General features: G+C 40.4%; 1 protein-coding gene across 1 annotated transcript in view; it reads right to left on the reverse strand.

Moving 5' to 3' along the window:
• adam19a (ADAM metallopeptidase domain 19a) overlaps positions 1-18038 on the reverse strand; it is a 204457-nt gene that overhangs the window by 67854 nt on the left and 118565 nt on the right. The window contains exon 4 of the mRNA XM_083910418.1: positions 6969-7050. Within this exon, the coding sequence (XP_083766544.1) occupies positions 6969-7050 (82 nt within the window). The remainder of the gene's footprint in view (positions 1-6968; positions 7051-18038) is intronic.

Consider the following 18038-nt stretch of genomic DNA (forward strand, 5'->3'; position numbering starts at 1 on the left):
TGTATACTGTATATCCTCTAAGGACAGAACTGTCCATTGTTTCATAATATGCTCTGGCGCCCTAACCCTAACCTCTAACCCTACTTTTGCGTTCCCATTTGGAATAGTAGCAAAAATAACCAGCGCCAAACTGTTCCACTTTTTCAGTCGCCTTCCCTTGGACTACCAGAGGAATGGTACGGTACGGTACGGGTGGAGGTAGACCCTTGACAGTCAGCTGATTGGGCGTCAGAAAAGCGTCACTCCTTTGCGTCTGCCGTATCTTCATCAAACGCAACGCAACACAACAGACAACAAAACCGTTTGTGGCTGTTTGTCTCAACAAGAAGCTAGCAAGCTAGCGAGCTTTGTTTAAGAACAGCCCAGGTCGCAAGGGGGTGACCCTTTTCCTGTCGCCCAATCAGCCCATTGTCGTGGGTCTAGCTCCACCCGGACCGTACCATTACTCTGGTAACACCGAGGAAAGGATACCGAAAAATGGATGGAACGTTTGGGGACAGATATTTTGTTACTATTCCCAATGGAAACGCAAAAATATACGTACCGCGTAGTACCAAACGGTTCGACAACGGTGTAAACGCAGCAAAACAGCCGAAAAACGAGCAGTTACTGGATGTTCTATGTCAATTGTTGGCGGCACATTGGTACAGCGTCACGCTACGTAGCTCACCGTCATGGCCATCAGGCACGTCGACAAGAAAAGGTACGATTCTCAGTTGGAATGCTAGCTTGAGCAAGGGGCTGTACCCTTCAGAACCGTAACGTATTATACCAAACCAAACCGTACAATAAAGGAAACACCGCTAAAGTCTGACAAATACTAGAAAACTGTCCTTTTTAAGCAGACAACTGTGCCTCGGATTCGTTCCCACAACACGGAAAGTTCTTTAACATGTCTCCAAAAAAGTAAAATCGTTATATAAGAAGTCCACAGATGAGAATCAGAGATGGAGGGACTGATCTGCAAAGTCACGATCCCTGTGTACACAGCTGAGCAGAGAAATATTAAGTAATGGTATCATTATATGGATATAAAATGTCCCCCGTCTTGATATAAGGGTTTGGTCAGCTCTAATGGATTGGTATAAAACTGAGGGCAGACTGTGCTCAATTACCTGCCGCTGGAAATGTTTCAGGAAACGCCACCAATCAAACGTATTGATTGTGAAACAGTTCGGAACAGCATCATCAAAGTGTCCGTCACACGGCCTGAATCCAGTAAACATTTTCCTCCCACAAGCACATTTTGGCATTAGCATGCAGGAATTATTCACTCCCCTCCAATAACAGGCAAATGCTATTAGGCGAGTCTAAATTTAGGCTAGTGGATTATTCCTGGGTGGCTGCATTTTGCATCTAATGTCTTAAGAGGAAGATGTTTACGAGCTTATCTCACTATTTGAAAAAAAGAATTTTCCTGCTGGAAACAAAGGTTTGTAAACTGCTAATTCTGTTTGCGCCAAAGCCCATAGAAGCAAATTGGCTTTTTTTTTTTATTTCACGGCAACACACGAGCTGCTAATCCGCTAGTTCCTCATTAGCTAAGGTTGTGTCACTCGGGTAAATTCGCACAAAGGAATTCAAACACAAAAGTCACAAAAATAACACAAATGAACTTTCTAACAGGAGGCAGCTGTGACTCAACAACACTTGTGTTGTGTTGTTAAATTGCAAATTTTCTCTGTGGAATTTGGTGCGGGAGAGTGAGCCGATTTACGCCTCACGTCGAGATAAAGCAGCAAACGCATTCTTAAGATTCTGTTAACTTGATTCAGAATACATTTGAATAGGTGAGACTGATGTTAAAATTAAAAAGAATTTTACTAATTTTAGTAATATTTAGGGTCAAATTTACTAATTTTGTAATCTTTACGGTTAAATTGATGACTTTCAGTCACCTTTGAGTATGTATGACTAATTTTAGTAATCTTTGGGGTCAAATTTACTAACTTTAGTCATCTCTGGAGTCAAATTTACTAATTTTAGTAATTTTTGGGGTCAAATTTACTAATGTTTGTAATCTTTAGGGTCAAATTAACAAATTTTAGTAATCTTTGCGGTCAAATGTATTAATTTCAGTCATCTTTGGGTCAGTTTTACTCATTTTAGTCATCGTTGGGGTGGAATTTACTAATTTTAGTCATCTTTGAGGTCAATTTCACTAATTTTAGTAATCTTTGGGGTCAAATTTACTAATGTTTGTAATCTTTAGGGTCAAATAGACAAATTTTAGTAATCTTTGCAGTCAAATGTATTAATTTCAGTCATCTTTGGGTCAGTTTAACAAATTTTAGTCATCGGAGTAAAATTTATGAATTATAGTAATCTTTGGGGTCAATTTCAGTTTCGATTTTCAGTCATCTTTGGGTAAGTTTTACTCATTTAAGTCATTGTAGGGGTCAAATTTACTAATATTAGAAACCATATTTATTCATTATCTTTCTTTTACATTCTCTAAAGTAAAAGTAAAGGCTTCCTAGCTTACTCTCGCTAGCTAGGAAGTGGCTAAAATCAGTGTTTCTGAGAATAGAGGTTCAAACCTGGTCTACATTAGGCCACAAACATGATCACGTTCACCAATGTGCACCTCTAATGATTTCTAAAAGCCTCGCTGCCTGTGGGCCTTCATAATGGCTGCTAATGCTAAAAAAGGGCCTTTATCACCACGAGGGTTAAACGATGCCTGCATGTCGATTTCTGACAATTCAGAAATGTTCTCTGTCAGCTCATCGGAGCGTGAAATGAGCTCTAAAACATTTGAACAGCAGCTGCAGGCGGCCGAACGTACCGATCCAGTCCTCGCCAGCTCCCACTGGTGGTGAGCCAGGTTACATGTCGAGGATGTGATAGCACCGGGCGACGGGCCCTCTCCCTCTTTTTAAGGTATGTGCAGCGTAAACGTAGCATCTGTGGGAGCCCGGTGTGGAGATAAACACTCACAGATAACGGTGAGTCCATCTGCAGCAGTGATTCACCAAACATGTTTGAAGAAGCTAATTAAACTCTGGAGAGCGTCAACATTCGGGGCTTTGGTTTCATAATCTGAGCACATGCTTTGAACTCGGTGCAGGAAGAGCAGCGAGGAACAAACCCACTTTTTTCTGCTGAATCAAAAGGTGGAGAAACAAAACATCTGGTGACCTTTTGTCCTCTACGTCAGCTGGGATTGGCTCCAGCACCACTTATCCAAATAAACGTATAAACAACAAGTGAGTAACTCCGCTGCCAACACAACATTTTAACACAATGTTAGCTCATGGTTCTCCTATGGTTAGTTTTTTGTTTATACTGAAATGCATTTTTTAAAATCCTACCACGACTGCAAATATGAGTGCAGACAGTTTAAAATAATAAAATTAGTGATATGTACTAAACGCTGTCACATGTTAATGTAACCAAATAAAGGTTGAACAAAAGGTTCCCTGTAGGTTGTAGGCGAAGAGAACGTTAACGCGACCAAAAGACAACGTAAAGGTCGATCGATCACTGCAACGTTCGGAAGACTTTACAGGACGACCACGGGACTACCTTGGACAAACTTTCAGGGAACGTTCCCAGAACTTTTAGCGAAGCAGATATTGCGAGCGGGGATTGGTTGCGACACAAAATGTGTTCAAAAAATACATGTTAAGTTAATGCGTAGATGTGTCACTTGGATGCCTGGAGGCATGGTGGACGTGAAAGCTGCAGTATGTAACTTTTTGATTAACTATTTCAGTAATCTTTGGGGTGAAATTGACTAATTTTAGTCATCTTTGGGGTCAAATTTACAAAGTTTAATCATCTTTGGGGTGAAATTGACTAATTTTAGTCATCTTTGGGGCCAAATTTACAAAGTTTAATCAGCTTTAGGGTCAAATTTACTAATTTAAGTAATATTTAGGTCAAATGTTCTAATTTTAGTCATCTTTGGGGTCAAATGTTCTAATTTTTGTCATCTTCGGGGTCAAATTGACTAATTAAATCTTCTTTGGGTCAAATTTTCTAACTTTAGTCATCTTTGAGGTGAAATTTACTAATTTAAGCAATCTTTGAGGCCAAATACAGCAATTTTAGTCATCTTTGGGTAAAATTTACTCATTTAAGTCACTTAGGAGTCAAATTTACTAATTTAAGTCATCTTTGAGGTCAAATTTACTAATTTAAGTCATCTTTGAGGTCAAATTTACTAATTTAAGTCATCTTTGGGGTAATTTTACAAAGTTTAATCATCTTTGGCTCAAATTTACACATTTTAATCATCTTTGGACGCACAGTTGCAACGATCAGTCGGATTAAGTTTTTCTCTCTTCTTTCTGAAATCACGTCACTCAAACCCGGATCGCATAAAATGAGGTTAAGCGTCAGTTTGTTGTGTCACATTTGGGGTTGAACAAACATTTACAGCGAGAAGAGGAACTTCCACTTTCCCCTGTGGATGTTTGAGTCCACTTAAACCACCTCTCGTCCGTCTCTTCCCTGCCTCTCAAACACACAAACAAACAAACAAACAAACAAACAAACACAAACACAAACAAACACACAGCTCTTTGGCTGTGCGAGACATTTTCGATTTTTCTTTCTCCCATACGTTTTGTAAAGCTTTGTGTTGTGTATTTGTCTCTTATTGTCGCGTCGCTCGTCCACACTCCATCAAAGAAACCTGGTGCAGAATATAGAGCAATAGTTTATGTTGAAAAAGTTACGCACTACAGCTTTAAACAGCTATAAATCTGTCCCCCGTTGGCAGCCATGTTGTCACCACGACTAAGAGCCACATCTCATTAAATCCCACTTCAAGACGAGACTTCAACGAGAGTTCGTATCTGAAATAACACGAGAACTCAACGGTAACTGAACAACCTACACGAGCCTGAAATGTTCTTAATCGACAGCTAATCTTTGGAATGATGTCGGCGAGATGAAATGAGATTTTGGGAACATAAACAGCCCACATTCCATTCTCTGCGAAATCCAATCTGCCGAGGCCTGAACTCGGGGTTGATCTCGGCAGATTCTGCATTAAGGAAACGTCCTTTTGTCCACATCAATGGTGTGTCGGGGCGTGAGGAGGAGGAGGCGGCGTGAAATCCCCAAAACCCTTCTCCAAATACGAGGCGAACGAACGAAAGCGAGCGCTCAGCGTAGCGAGGAGGCGGCGGCGTTGCTCTCAAAGGCGCCGCGTGGCCAGAAACACATTGAAATGGAGCCAAATGCCAAAGGTATTTTAAGAAAATCAAACAGGAATCAGATGGATTAGAGGAGGATTAAGCCCTTATGTCTTTAACCTTTGTGGCATAAAAGCTAACTGAGGCGTGTTTGATAAAGGAGCCGCGGGGAGCAGTCATGAGATAATGACAGAAATGTTTTTAAAGGACAAAGACATTCTTAAGATCCGACAAAAAACCCTGGAAATATCAACTCTGTATCCAAAGTTACAGCGACCTTTAAAAAAAAGGATGTCAGAGAAGAACAATTCAGAGCTTAAAAACATTCATATTCTGATGTAAGTCGCAGAAACATCAGGTCAGTTCTGCTGCCACAGAAACGTCTCCTCAATTAATCTTCCGTAACCTTGACGCGGTAAATGAGGCGAGACGGTCGGACTCTGTGGATCTGTGCACGAGTCCAAAGTCAGCAGGAGAAAGTTTGTGTCAGGGATTTAGAATTCAAGCAAAAATGTTGCAACGCGGACTCGTGTTCATGAAATCCTTTCTTTTCTGAATCCCTTTGTTTCGTTTTCATCTGAATCACCACAGAAACAACAGAACACACAGCAGATCATCAGATGAGCAACCGTCTAGGAATCTGACAATGACTGCAGGCGTTAAAGCTGCAGTATGTAACTTTTTAAAGAACCATTTTTGGTCAAATTTACCAATTTTAGTCATCTTTGGGTCAAATTTTAAAGAGTTTTAGTCAACTTTAAGGTCATATTTACTAATTTTAGTTATGTTTGGGGTCAAAGTGACAAATTTTAGTCATCTTAAAGGTCAAATTTACTAATTTTAGTCAACTTTAAGGCCAAATGTACTAATTTTTGTCACCTTTAGGTCAAGTAGACTACTTTTAATCATCTTTGGGGTCCAATTTATTAATTTTAGTCAACTAACGGTTCAAATTGACTAGTTTTAGTAATCTTCGGGGTCAAATTGACAAATTTTAGTCATATTTGAGGTAAATTTTTATTAATTTTAGTAATCTTTGGGGTTGAATTTACTAATTGCAGTTGACAAATTTCATAATTTACGTCACCTTTGGGTCAAATGTACTAATTTAAGTAATCTTTGGGTCAAATTTACAAATTTCAATCATCTTTGGGGTCAAATTTACTAATTTTAGTAAACTTTGAGGTTAAATTTACTAATTTTAGTAATCTTAGGGTTAAATTTACACATTTAATAATCTTTGTGATAACATTTACAAAGCATGTGCTCATCTTTTGGGTCAATTTTACTAATTTTAGTCATCTTATCGACTCAATCCTAGTATTTTCCAGGATCTATGATCAGAGTGGAGCCGAGCGCCGGAGCGCGTAGAAAATGAATCAAATAACAACGATAAGAGTGATTTTATCTGTCGCTCCTTCTTCATCTAATGTCACTGTACACCAGTGTGTGAAGTATATGTGAGGAAGAGGAGGATGATGAGGAGAGAACATCTTCTTATTGGCAATAAATCTGCCTCTATGATGGTATAAAAAGTTAACAGATGATTATATAGACATATTAAAATAAGTACAAAGGAGTTTCCAGCTCAATAATTGTTAATAAACCATGTGTGAAAAGCAAAAATAAAGTCAAATCGAATCTCTGTTATGATCGACTTTTGTTGAAAGTGGTTATTTTCATGACGTTGGCTCTTATTGGACTTTTAGTTCAATAAAAAAATTGATTTGTAATTAGCCGCCGACACCTGCATCTTCACGCATCCATCAGCCAATCACACGCAACCAAAGCAGAGCAAAAAAAGAGAGACTTTATACTTACAGTGTAATTGTGATGAGTCACAGTCACTGGCTGCCCGTGTTGTGTGTAGTAGGTCTCTGTGAAGTCTGGACCTAAAAGCTCACTGAGAAACAACAAGAAGAGACAAAGGAAGCAGGTGAGAAAAGAGTGAACTTTAATGATCCCTGTGTGTGTTAACAACAGCAGCAGCAACACACAATGACCACGATCGCACTCAAGATTGTTTTTTATTGACAAATCATTTCATACACTGGTTTTCCACGCTCGGGGAACCAGTGTTTATCTAATCACAGCATCTTTCTTTAGTGTCAAGGTGAGTGAGAGGAATATTAACTCCGACCCAGAAGCAAAGAGAGAGAGAGAGAGAGAACGGAGACATGATTCACGACACGCGCTCCAGGTTTAATCTGGTTTAATCTGGTTTAGGCGTCAGATAAAAATCACGGCAGAACAAGAGAAAGAGCTCGACCTCAGAAGAGAGACGATACCATATCAACACAACAGCAGCAAACGCCTGAGGAGGCTTTCACACACACACAGCATTTGGTGTCACCAAACGTCTTTGGTCCAGTGGTTCAGTTCGTTTGCGTTGGTGTGAATCAACTGGTCTGAGACCTGCCTGAAGGGGTCTGGGACCGCTTTATCTGCCCTACTTTGGTACGTTTCCAAATTTACTGATTTCAGTGAAGGTCAAATTTATGGATTTTATCTTTGAGGTCTATTGTACTAATATTATTGATCTTTAAGGTCAGATTTACTAATTTTAGTCATCTTTTGGGGTCAAATTGACTGATTTTAGCCATCTTTAAGGTCAAATTTTCTGATTTCAGTCATCTTTAAGGTCAAATTGACTGATTTTAGCCATCTTTAAGGTCAAATTTTCTGATTTCAGTCATCTTTAAGGTCAAATTTACTGATTTTAGTCATCTTTAAGGTCAGATTTACTAATTTTAGTCATCTTTGGGGTCAAATTTACTGATTTTAGTCATCTTTAAGGTCAAATTTACTAATTTTAGTGATCTCTAAGGTCAGATTTACTAATTTTAGTGATCTTTGGGGACTAATTTTACTAGTTTTACTGATCTTTGGGGTAAAAAAGAAGTCGAAAACCGACTTCAACCACAACAACAACGCCTTAGGGTGCTTTCACACACACACCTACAGCATTTGGTGCACTTGGTTCAGTTCGTTTGCGTAGGTGCGAATGTAATCTCGGTACTTTGGTGCGCACCAAATCAACCGGTCTGAGACCTGCCTGAAGGGGTGGCCTCGGTCCGCTTTATCTGCCCTACTTTGGTACGGTTCCTCTGGTGTGAAAGCAAACAAACCAACATGGGACAAAACTGTATAGTTTAACGCATTATTAGTGGTGCGGAACGCCAGTGCCGCGGGTTCTGCGCCGTCCTCTGCGCTAACGTTCCGCGGTGGTGACGCCCCCGGTGGAAATCGGGGGTTAGTCCGGTTTCCGGTGCCGATGGTCTTCGCGGTTCAATTCTGGTTCGTTTAGAACTATATATTATGTGAAAGCACACCGTACCCATGCCAGTTTGCTAGTGTAACATTTTTCTGATTGGTGCAGACCAAAGCAATCGAACTAAAGGTCTGAAAGCGCCTTTAAACATTTAAAAACAGGCGTGAGAAGACCAAATATATAAAAAATATTATTTTTAAAATCAGAGAATCAACAAGTGCACTTTAATAGTGTGAACTGTCTGCTGCCACCCACTGGATTCAATCTGCACTGCACCTTAGGTGACACGTATGTCCCGAAAATGACGATGGATTCATCTTAAATATTCTGCCATATCCACTTTTGTAGCTAGTTTTGTTTTGTTTTAATCCAGATTAACGTCCAGGTCCCAAACCAAATCTAATATTTTCTTCTTTATTGGGTCATAATCTACATGACCAGAGACTTGCGTCCATGTCTGACCTTTTACTATTGGATTCATGCGACTCACAGACGCTTGTTTAAACAATACTGCGTCTGCGTCCACATTGACATAGTGATGATATATATTTATATACTGTGTGATGAGACAAAGTCATTATCTGCCATGGTAACTGTCAGTTAGTCTCATATCTGCAGCTGTAGTGGTCGATCTCTGCGTAATGGCCCTTTTGTTTTTGCTCAATTTCTCTTCTTCAATTTTCGCCCTTTTCACGACTTAAACTATGAAAAATCAGAAATTTTTGAAACAAAATTTAGCTAGGGCTGACGGATTGTGAATAAATATCTAATTTTAAGCGATTATTAGTCAGTTTCACATCTTTATTCTCATTTTCATTCGAAGAAAACCTATTTAAAATGATTACTGTGTGATATTTGGGATGATCTCTTCAATCTGTAGCAATAAGACGTGCATAGATCAAGACAATTATTCATTATTTTGACAAATATTTTGGATTTAACAAAACATTTTCAGTATTTTCATAAAATGTAGATTTAGCAATGTTAGCAACCTTAACCCTTAAAAAATATTAATAATAGTAATAATAAGACATTGGTGTTTAAATTACAGTTGTCCACCGTAATTGTTTATTTATGTATGTCTCTATTTATGATATTTTTGATATTAATAGATTTATTTCACATAATAAACATGATTTTATTGTGACGTAAACATTGTTCCATGTGATATCAACCACTTTTTTCCTCTAGACCCCGCCCCCTCTTGACCAGAGTAGATGCTCATTGGCTCCCAGGTCAAGTCCGCAAGTAAAAAAACTTCTCTAAGAAGATTTATTACACGACTTTCAAATAATCTGGTCGGTGCAGACTCGATAAACCTTTTTCATCAAAAGCTTTCAAAGGTCCGCGGCGTCGTGTTGAATTTTCAAACAGAGTTGCTGTAAAGTCTTTGTCCAATCTGAGGCAAACTTCGCATGGTTTGATCAGAGTCACGGCCTGAACACAAATAAGTCCGTCTGGTTCTCTTCAAAAACTCCAGACTATCTCTTTAACTTCAGCTGATGGATGACGTGATGGTGAAAAGTCAATAACCACATACAATCTCCATAAAAACGTCAGAGCGGAGGAAACCTTCATCATCGCGGCTCAGGCTCAGAGCAGCAGTCGTAAAAAAAAAAAAAACCACGCGTGTTCCCACTGAGTCACTGCTCTGAAGAAGAAGAAGAAGAAGAAGAAGTGCAAAGTCGTACAAATCTTCAAAACATATTCATAGCTTCATCCCTTCGGCTCGGCTGACGTCCTCTGGATTATTCTCTGATATCTGATTGCCAAAGAAAAAGCATAATCTGTAATAATCTCCCCCCAATTTAAACGCTGAGTCAGCAGAAGCAGAGCGAGTCTTTCACGTCGACGTGGAGTTGGAGCGTCGATAACGAAGAAGCACAACACACGGAACAGAAATATTCAAATTTATCGAGATTGTATCAACTTTCATGCGTTTCCTGGTTTTATCGTGAGCAAAATTTGTATCTGCAGCGAAACACGAGTGTAAAAGAACTCAGAAGAGAATCTGACAGCGACTTGTTTTCACTCTGCAGAAACACAGAAACTCAGGTTTTTTGAGGTGGACTTGACGACAGAGAAAAGACGTCTAAGCAGCTTTTGTTTGTCAAACACTAGTGAGAAGTCGTTAGGTTGTGAACGAACTGGCTCCAAGAGTCAATTCTTTGTAGTGAACGAGTCGAATCTTAAATAAAAGATTTATTACCAACACACAAACCCATCACTAGCGGTTGCTAAAGAGCAGCAGTCTCCCTATTTAGCTAAATTTTAAGCATGAATGTTGTCGGCAAGAAAAAAAAGGTCTGTATCAATCATGACGCCATGTAGACAATCGCAATTAAATGAGTTACCATGACACAACCACACAAACCATTCATAATTGCTAAAAGAGGCTAATATAGAAGGCTCTTTCTAAGTGATACGAGCCAAAAGAGCCGGATCTTCCCGTCACTAGCAGGCGCCAAAGAGCAGCTGTCTTTCTGTTTAGCTAAATTTTAAGCTAGAACGCTGTCAGCAAGATAACCACGGTGCGTATCGCTCATGACGCCATGTAGACAATCGAAAAAAAAAAAAATTAAATGAGTTATCACGACGTAAAACCGATGATCGTAGACGTAAAACAGCCAAAAGTGCCGGACCTCCCGCCACTTGCGGCCGCCAAAGAGCAACAACAGTCTTTTGATTTAGCTAAACATTGTCGACAAGAAAACCACAGCGCGTATCACTCATGACGTCATGTAGACAATCGAAATTAAATGAGATATCATGACACAATCACACAAACCATTCAAAATTGCTAAAAGAGGCTTACATAGAAGGCTCCAAGTGATACTCCGCTCTTTTTAGCCCGTCACTTGCGGGCGCCACTCATGACGCCATGTTGACAATCCAAATAAAACAAAACTAAATGAGTTATCGCGACGTAAAACCAATGATCGTAGACGTAAACCAGCCAAAAGAGCCGGATCCCCCCGTCACTAGTAGGCGCCAAAGAGCAGCTGTCTTTCAATTTTGCTAAATTGTAAGCGACAAGAAAAAAACAGTGCAAATCACTCATGACGCCATGTCAAAATATCGAAATAAAAAATCGAAACAAAACAAAATTCAATGGGTTCTCAGGACGTAAAACCAACGATCGTAGACTAAATTAGATCAATTTAAACCGAGAAAAGAAGATTGAGAAGCAAATTGTGACATCAAACTGAAATAAGGATTTGGAAAATCGCCACACCTTCATTAGCAGGTAACCATCGATCCTAAAAATCTTTGGTCTGACTGGTTGTAGGTCTAAAGAACTTCCCTTTCCAAACCCTGACTCAATCTCCAATGAGATTGAGGTGCTATCACGCGTTAGCCAGGCTAGTTAAACACGTCTTTATTTACACCAGTGCCGATAGCGAGCTGGCGCCGCGGCCGCTAAAGATAAAGAAAAGAGATTATTGTTTGTCGTCTGTAAAAAGGTCACACAAACGCACACACAGGCTGCCGCTGTCGCCTGCAGGAGGAAACGCTGACATTTGTCATGTGCGGGAATGAAGGAGTCGGGCCGTCAAATGCCACGGCGTCCCCCGGACGCTCGCTCGGGCTTAACAGATATATCCAGATATATATACGGATCCGTGGCACGAGGACACCGATTCTGCCTCTGTGTGCGGCTGAGTTACTGACCAGGCGGCAGAAACACAGCAGCAGAAATGGAAAAAGATGAGACGAATCTCCATTCGGTCCCGGGGGCCCTTTTGTATTATTCATTGAGTGGAATTGTAATGGAACATAATCCCGCTTTTTTCACCCTTTTTACTCGAGACAATTTGCTCCGAAGTCAATTCAATCCAAGCTCGTCCACAGAACGCGGCGCCGCGACATCCGACTCCGTCTTATTAGGGCCGGTATTTACACGGCGTTGCTTTTTTTTTTTTTTTTTTTCATCAAAGTGGAGAACGAAGAGGAAGCAGATCCGCGTTTCATGGCAGGCTGCCGTCTTTCAAGCTGTCAGGACGGCGCGGAAACAAAGATCGCAGTCAAACGTCTCCTATTTCTTAATTAAAAAGCTGCCAAAAGGCTGAGGATGAACTCCTGTGCACTGGAGAAAAAAAACAAAAAAAAACGTTAAAGCCGAGCAAACGCTGGGGTAGAGCGTGAACCCAGCAGTGATCGTGGAACGTGACATTTGTGAGGCGGCGATGATCGGTGTGATGTGAAACTGAAACAAACAAGCTTCAGTTAACTGAGTTTTCAACACTGAAGTTCAGGTTTAGGAATGATTATTAAATATTATTAATGCAGTTAAACTAAAAACAGTTTAGTGACATGTATTTTCTCCCTAAACCTCTTCTTCACGGTTGCCCCTGGCTTTTTATTTTAATTTTATTTTTTTAAATAAGTTCTTTTTAGACCAATAGTGACATATAAATACAATTAAATGGGTTTTTAATAATTTGGTACCTAAGAAATCTCAAATGGCACAGATGGTGCCAAACTGTACCAAAAGAGTTACTAAAACCTCTGTAACTTTACTCTGCTTCACTTCAACAGCATCAGATTTTACACAGCTCATGTGCACATGTAGTTACATGACCTCCATGTGTTTTTAAGCTCCTACTGCATGTTTTAAAGGTGATATTTGCTTTAAATTACAATATTTTTTAAGGTGAGAGAAAAACATCCTTCAGTTATGCTGTGTTCCATGTACATTTACACTGACACAGTGACATCTACAGTGAAACTTACACCTCTGGTGGAATCTCACAAGTGTTATCTTTATTTTGATAACAAGATAATCCACATAGAGCTTGTAACTGTAGATATGTACTCTATTTAGTTTGGGCATGTCATTTTCCAGTAAGGACTCCAAAAAGTGGGTCAGGGAAGAAGTGGTTAAATTCTCCTTAAATGTGTTTATTTTTGACATCATAACATGCATCACGTCACATCTACGACTTGCTCTGTAAAGCGTCCACTCCTCACACCAATGTCCATAGAGAAAATCAGCGATTTTAGACAACAGCGTGCAGGTGTTTTTCATCCACTGCTGCTTACATAAATGAATCAATGTGAATTATTTTCAGACTTTGGTGTTAAAGAAACGTTATGTTTGGATTTACCCGAGTGACAAATATCTAACAAATGTGGCAGCAGTCAAAGAACAACCTCTATAATCCATGAGCTATAATTGCTGATTTTCTCTATGGACTTTGGTGTGGAAACGTGTGCAGTTCCCGAACTACAGAGGTAGATGTTTAAAACTGTCTAATAGTGCGATAAAGAGGCAAATTACATTCTTAATATAGCAGTAGGAGTATTCTGTGTCGGCTCCTCATAGAACCACATTATTCTTGATTCAAATATGAGAATGTAGCTGTGTTTCAGTTCCAGTGCTAAATGTCAGTACAGTGCGATCAGTTCTTAAAGCACTGTAACTTGGCAAGAGGAAAAAAATGCTGAGACACGGTCCCTAAAACAGATCTACGAGGCAGTCAAATGATCCCACCGGTTGTAAACAAAACAGGCACTTTATCAGGATAAAGCTAGCACTTTATTCTGAAGGCACAAGCAAACACGAGAGCGCAGGGTAAAAAAAAAATGTTGCTTGGTAAAACTGTCAGGGAGCCCCGAAAAACCACCGCGTGGAAGGTCAGACGTGAACTGTGGATTCGGTCTGTGTGTGTTTGAGACGGACGAGCTAAGCAGAGGTCAGAGGAAATGTCACGCGGCGCGTTAAAAACGTCATTTGTACAAAACAAATGACCTGTGGTGGAGAACAGAATAGGAATATATGTATACAATATATGAAGAAGAGGTGTTTCGATACTATGACGCGTTTCAACTGAAGTTACCCAGGGAAAAACTCTCCATAGACCCCAAACTTGCACCCAAAGAAGAACCTACTCGCGACTAGGGATTTTTCGGATTCTAAAGAACTCTGATTCGTGGAACAACCCACGTTGAAACATGACCTTTAGAAGATGGAGAAGGAAGAACTTGGACGACGAGGTCTTGGTAACCTAGAGTAGGTTCAGCTGGACTTTGAACCTGTGAAATGGAACGACCAAGTGTCGTCTTCTGGAGCTTTGAGGTGCGGTGGTAAACGCGAACCCCGCGGATTAGCCAGGAATTCTTTTCCCAAGGTAATTAAAGGTTGGCCATAACCGTTATTTATCTTGGGAAAATAATACGGTCGGTCATAAAGGTTCTACCGTGATCGCATCACAAATGAAGGCGCGCGAAAGCTACAGGATCGAGCCACCTTGAGAACCTGGTGAGCATCGGAGGAAGCTGAAATGGTACGGCCACGTATCTAGAAGCAGGGGTCTCTCAAAAGTGACACTACAGGGCGCGGTGGAAGGGAAGAAGAGGAAGACGGAGGAAGAAGTGGGATGACAAGATCCCTGAATGGACCCACCTAACCCTTGCCAAAGCCCAGGCGGTAGCACATGACGATAAGGGATGGAAGGCAGTAGTATGCTCAACCACAAAGTTCCCCCACGACCAAACCCGGTCAAGGGACCGGTAAGCGGTAAGTATAAAGGTTCCTGGAAATGTTGGTGGGAAAGAGGCTTTGACCTAGGTCCTTTATCTCCAATGACGAATGGATTTTTTAAGTCCATGTCCGAGCAGTAGTTCCACATCAGATCTTTTGGGCCTACCAAGACATTTTGGATAATCCTATGCTCCCAACTTTGTTTTGCAACAGCTTGAGGAAGACCCTTTTTCTATTCCAGCATGATTGTGTTCCAGAGCACAAAAGCACGGACACGGTCTGACTTTGAGTTTGCTGTGGAAGAACCCAGCGCAGAACCTTGACCTCAACCCCATCGAGCACCTTCGGGATTGAACTGGAACAGAGATCGTGAGCCAGTTTCTTCTCGTCCAACATCAGTGTCTCTGACCTCATACATTCAAAAATGTCGAGGAAAGTCTTCCAAGAAGAGTCCGAATACTTTTATACCATATAGTGTATGCTGTATATGTATATATATATATATATATATATATGATAGGAAGTGACACGAAAGTGATTCTGGTCAACATGACGGAGCGTTTTCCTCGGGGTTTCACGCTTGTACCGTAAGCGCTTGGATGAGCAGGAGGCGTAAAATCCTTCACCGGAAGAAAAATGACTTTTATAGTTGGTGTAAAATTAACCGACCGTGTCGGAGACATTCCTTAAAATATGGCGCACATTCGTAACATCCTTGAGAAAACAGAGGGTGTGACGGCGTAATCCGGAGCGTTCAGGTGCCGAGGTATTATTATTAATTTACATTATTTATGTACAAAGATTATATAGATACATGTATCCTTTATTGCTTATTTTTAAATTATGGTGTAAATTAAACATTTTTAAAAAGGGTATGAGTGTAAGGCACAAAAATCCTGACATAAAAAATAAGATATTACAATTCAAAAACACTGTGTGGTAATGATGTGATGTGACTCTTTGTGGTTAGATCCTGTGTTTTCTAAATTCAAAGCTCTGTAAGGGAGAGCGTGAACACACATCACTCTGCCACAGACTGCATTAAGCACAACTGTTTACCACCGATACTCATTAAAAAAGTGCCAGTGGATGTGGAACGACTCATCAGGAGCTCCGATAGTGAATAATTACACAAACACAACATCTCTCTCTTTTTGGTTTCTTTTCCTCCGAGCATCAGCTGCAGTAAGTAAAGCCGGGGTCAAAAAGCTGCGCTTACTTTCAAGAATAACACTGCGCTCTCTTTTCAAGGCAGAAAGGCAAACAGACGAGACTGTCGGGCTTTGGTGTGTTGATATAATTTGCTCTAACGAGGAGGAAACACACAGCTCCGTGTGAGAGTTTGTGTCTAAATGTGCCATCTTCTCTTTAGGATTATGACTGCTTGGCAAATTTCCTATATTTGGGCCAAAAAGGACCTAAAAATTTTATTAAAATTAGGTTCGCGTTTTTTGGAAACGTCCATGTGTATATTTAAAGGTAAGAAACACGAGCAGTAACCATGGCAACACACAATCAACGCACCTGTCGTTAATAGCATTAATAGCTTGTGTCGGACCCAGATTCTTAGGGTTTGAGGTCTTGGGGTTTGCGATTTAACCAAACAGCTGTAACTGGACTCCTATTGGATGATACCAGCCGTCAATCACACACGCCTTAGTGTGGAAAGTTAGCTAACAAAGCTAATCACAGGACCCACGATGCAATTCTGCGACTCTTGACAGCGATTCATTCATTTCAGTCAAAGCCTCCACCGCTCACATGTGAATATGAATCAATTATTTATCAAACGCTAAATTAATCACCAACTATTTTGACTTTTTTTGTTTTTTAATAATTCAAACCTCTCTAATGTGAACATGTTCCTTTGCTACATTGAGAAATAATTAAAAACGGGATAATAATGGATTTGAGTAGATCATTATTTCTAAGATTTGGGAAATTAAGGTAAGGAAAATTGGCCATTCTAAGGGTACCCTAAGGGGAATATAGTCCTTTTTACACCGTAATATATTGTTGATGGGTCATTCTTTTTATACCTTTGCATCTTGGCAGTGTGTAACCTTCACAAAGGATGTGCCAGAACTGCACTGGTCAATTTGACATCTTACAAAGAGCAGCAAATGTTTAAGTAACTCTTAAGTTTCTTTCATTTACCTCGATAAAATATAATGCAATTTAATGGAGTTACGGTCGGAGCAATTGACAAAGCATGCTCCTAAAGGCCTGTCCTTCCAAATATGGTTAACGTATGCTAACGTCATGATTAGCTCTTGGAATCTAATGGGAAGTGCGACGCTGCTGTGGATAGTTTCCATGGACTTGGCAGTTGCTACGCTGTGATTTGACATCTGAGCGCCTTTGTTCTGCTTCGCTTTTGGGGGGAAACTTAGGGTGGGAGATGCTACGTGCTAATGCTAATGTAGCGAGTTTTGTGGCTAGATGTAAAAACAGTCAAAACATTGGCCTCAAATCATAGCATAACAGGCCGAGACGCTAGCATGCGCTAGCAGCTAGCTAGAACGCTGATTTTATGAACCAAACGGGTACTAAATTAATCAAGGGACTCATCGATAGTTGCAGCCTTATATGTGATGATTATTTCCTCATATACTACCTTCTAAATTGTGATGTTTTTTGCCCCCCTGGTGGCTAACTGCCAGAAGACAGTCCATTTTCATACACAGTCTATGGTTAGTCTGCTCTCCAGGCTTGGGTTTTTATTCAAACACTAATGGAAAAACGCGACGCTGCTGTGGAGAGTTTCCATGGGCTCGGCAGTTGCTACGTGCTAATGCTAATGTAGCGAGTTTTGCGGCTAGATGTAAAATAGATGATACATTAGAATAGATTAAACACTAATGGAAAGTGCGACGCTGCCGTGGATAGGATGCTGCTAATGTAGTGAGTTTTGCGGCTAGATGTAAAAACAGTCAAAATATCGGCCGCAAATCGTAGCGTAATCGGGCCGATGAGCTAGCTAGAACGCTGCTTTTATGGAACCAAATGATACTAAATTAATCGAGGGAATGTGAGGGTTATTTACTCATACTTTCATTTCTTCGAGACAACCAGAAGCACCGCCCCCTGGTGGCTAACTGCCAGAAGACAACGTCCATTTTCCTACACAGTCTGT

This window comes from Microchirus variegatus (assembly GCF_963457635.1).
Source record: "Microchirus variegatus genome assembly, chromosome: 2".
Lineage (NCBI taxonomy): Eukaryota > Metazoa > Chordata > Actinopteri > Pleuronectiformes > Soleidae > Microchirus > Microchirus variegatus.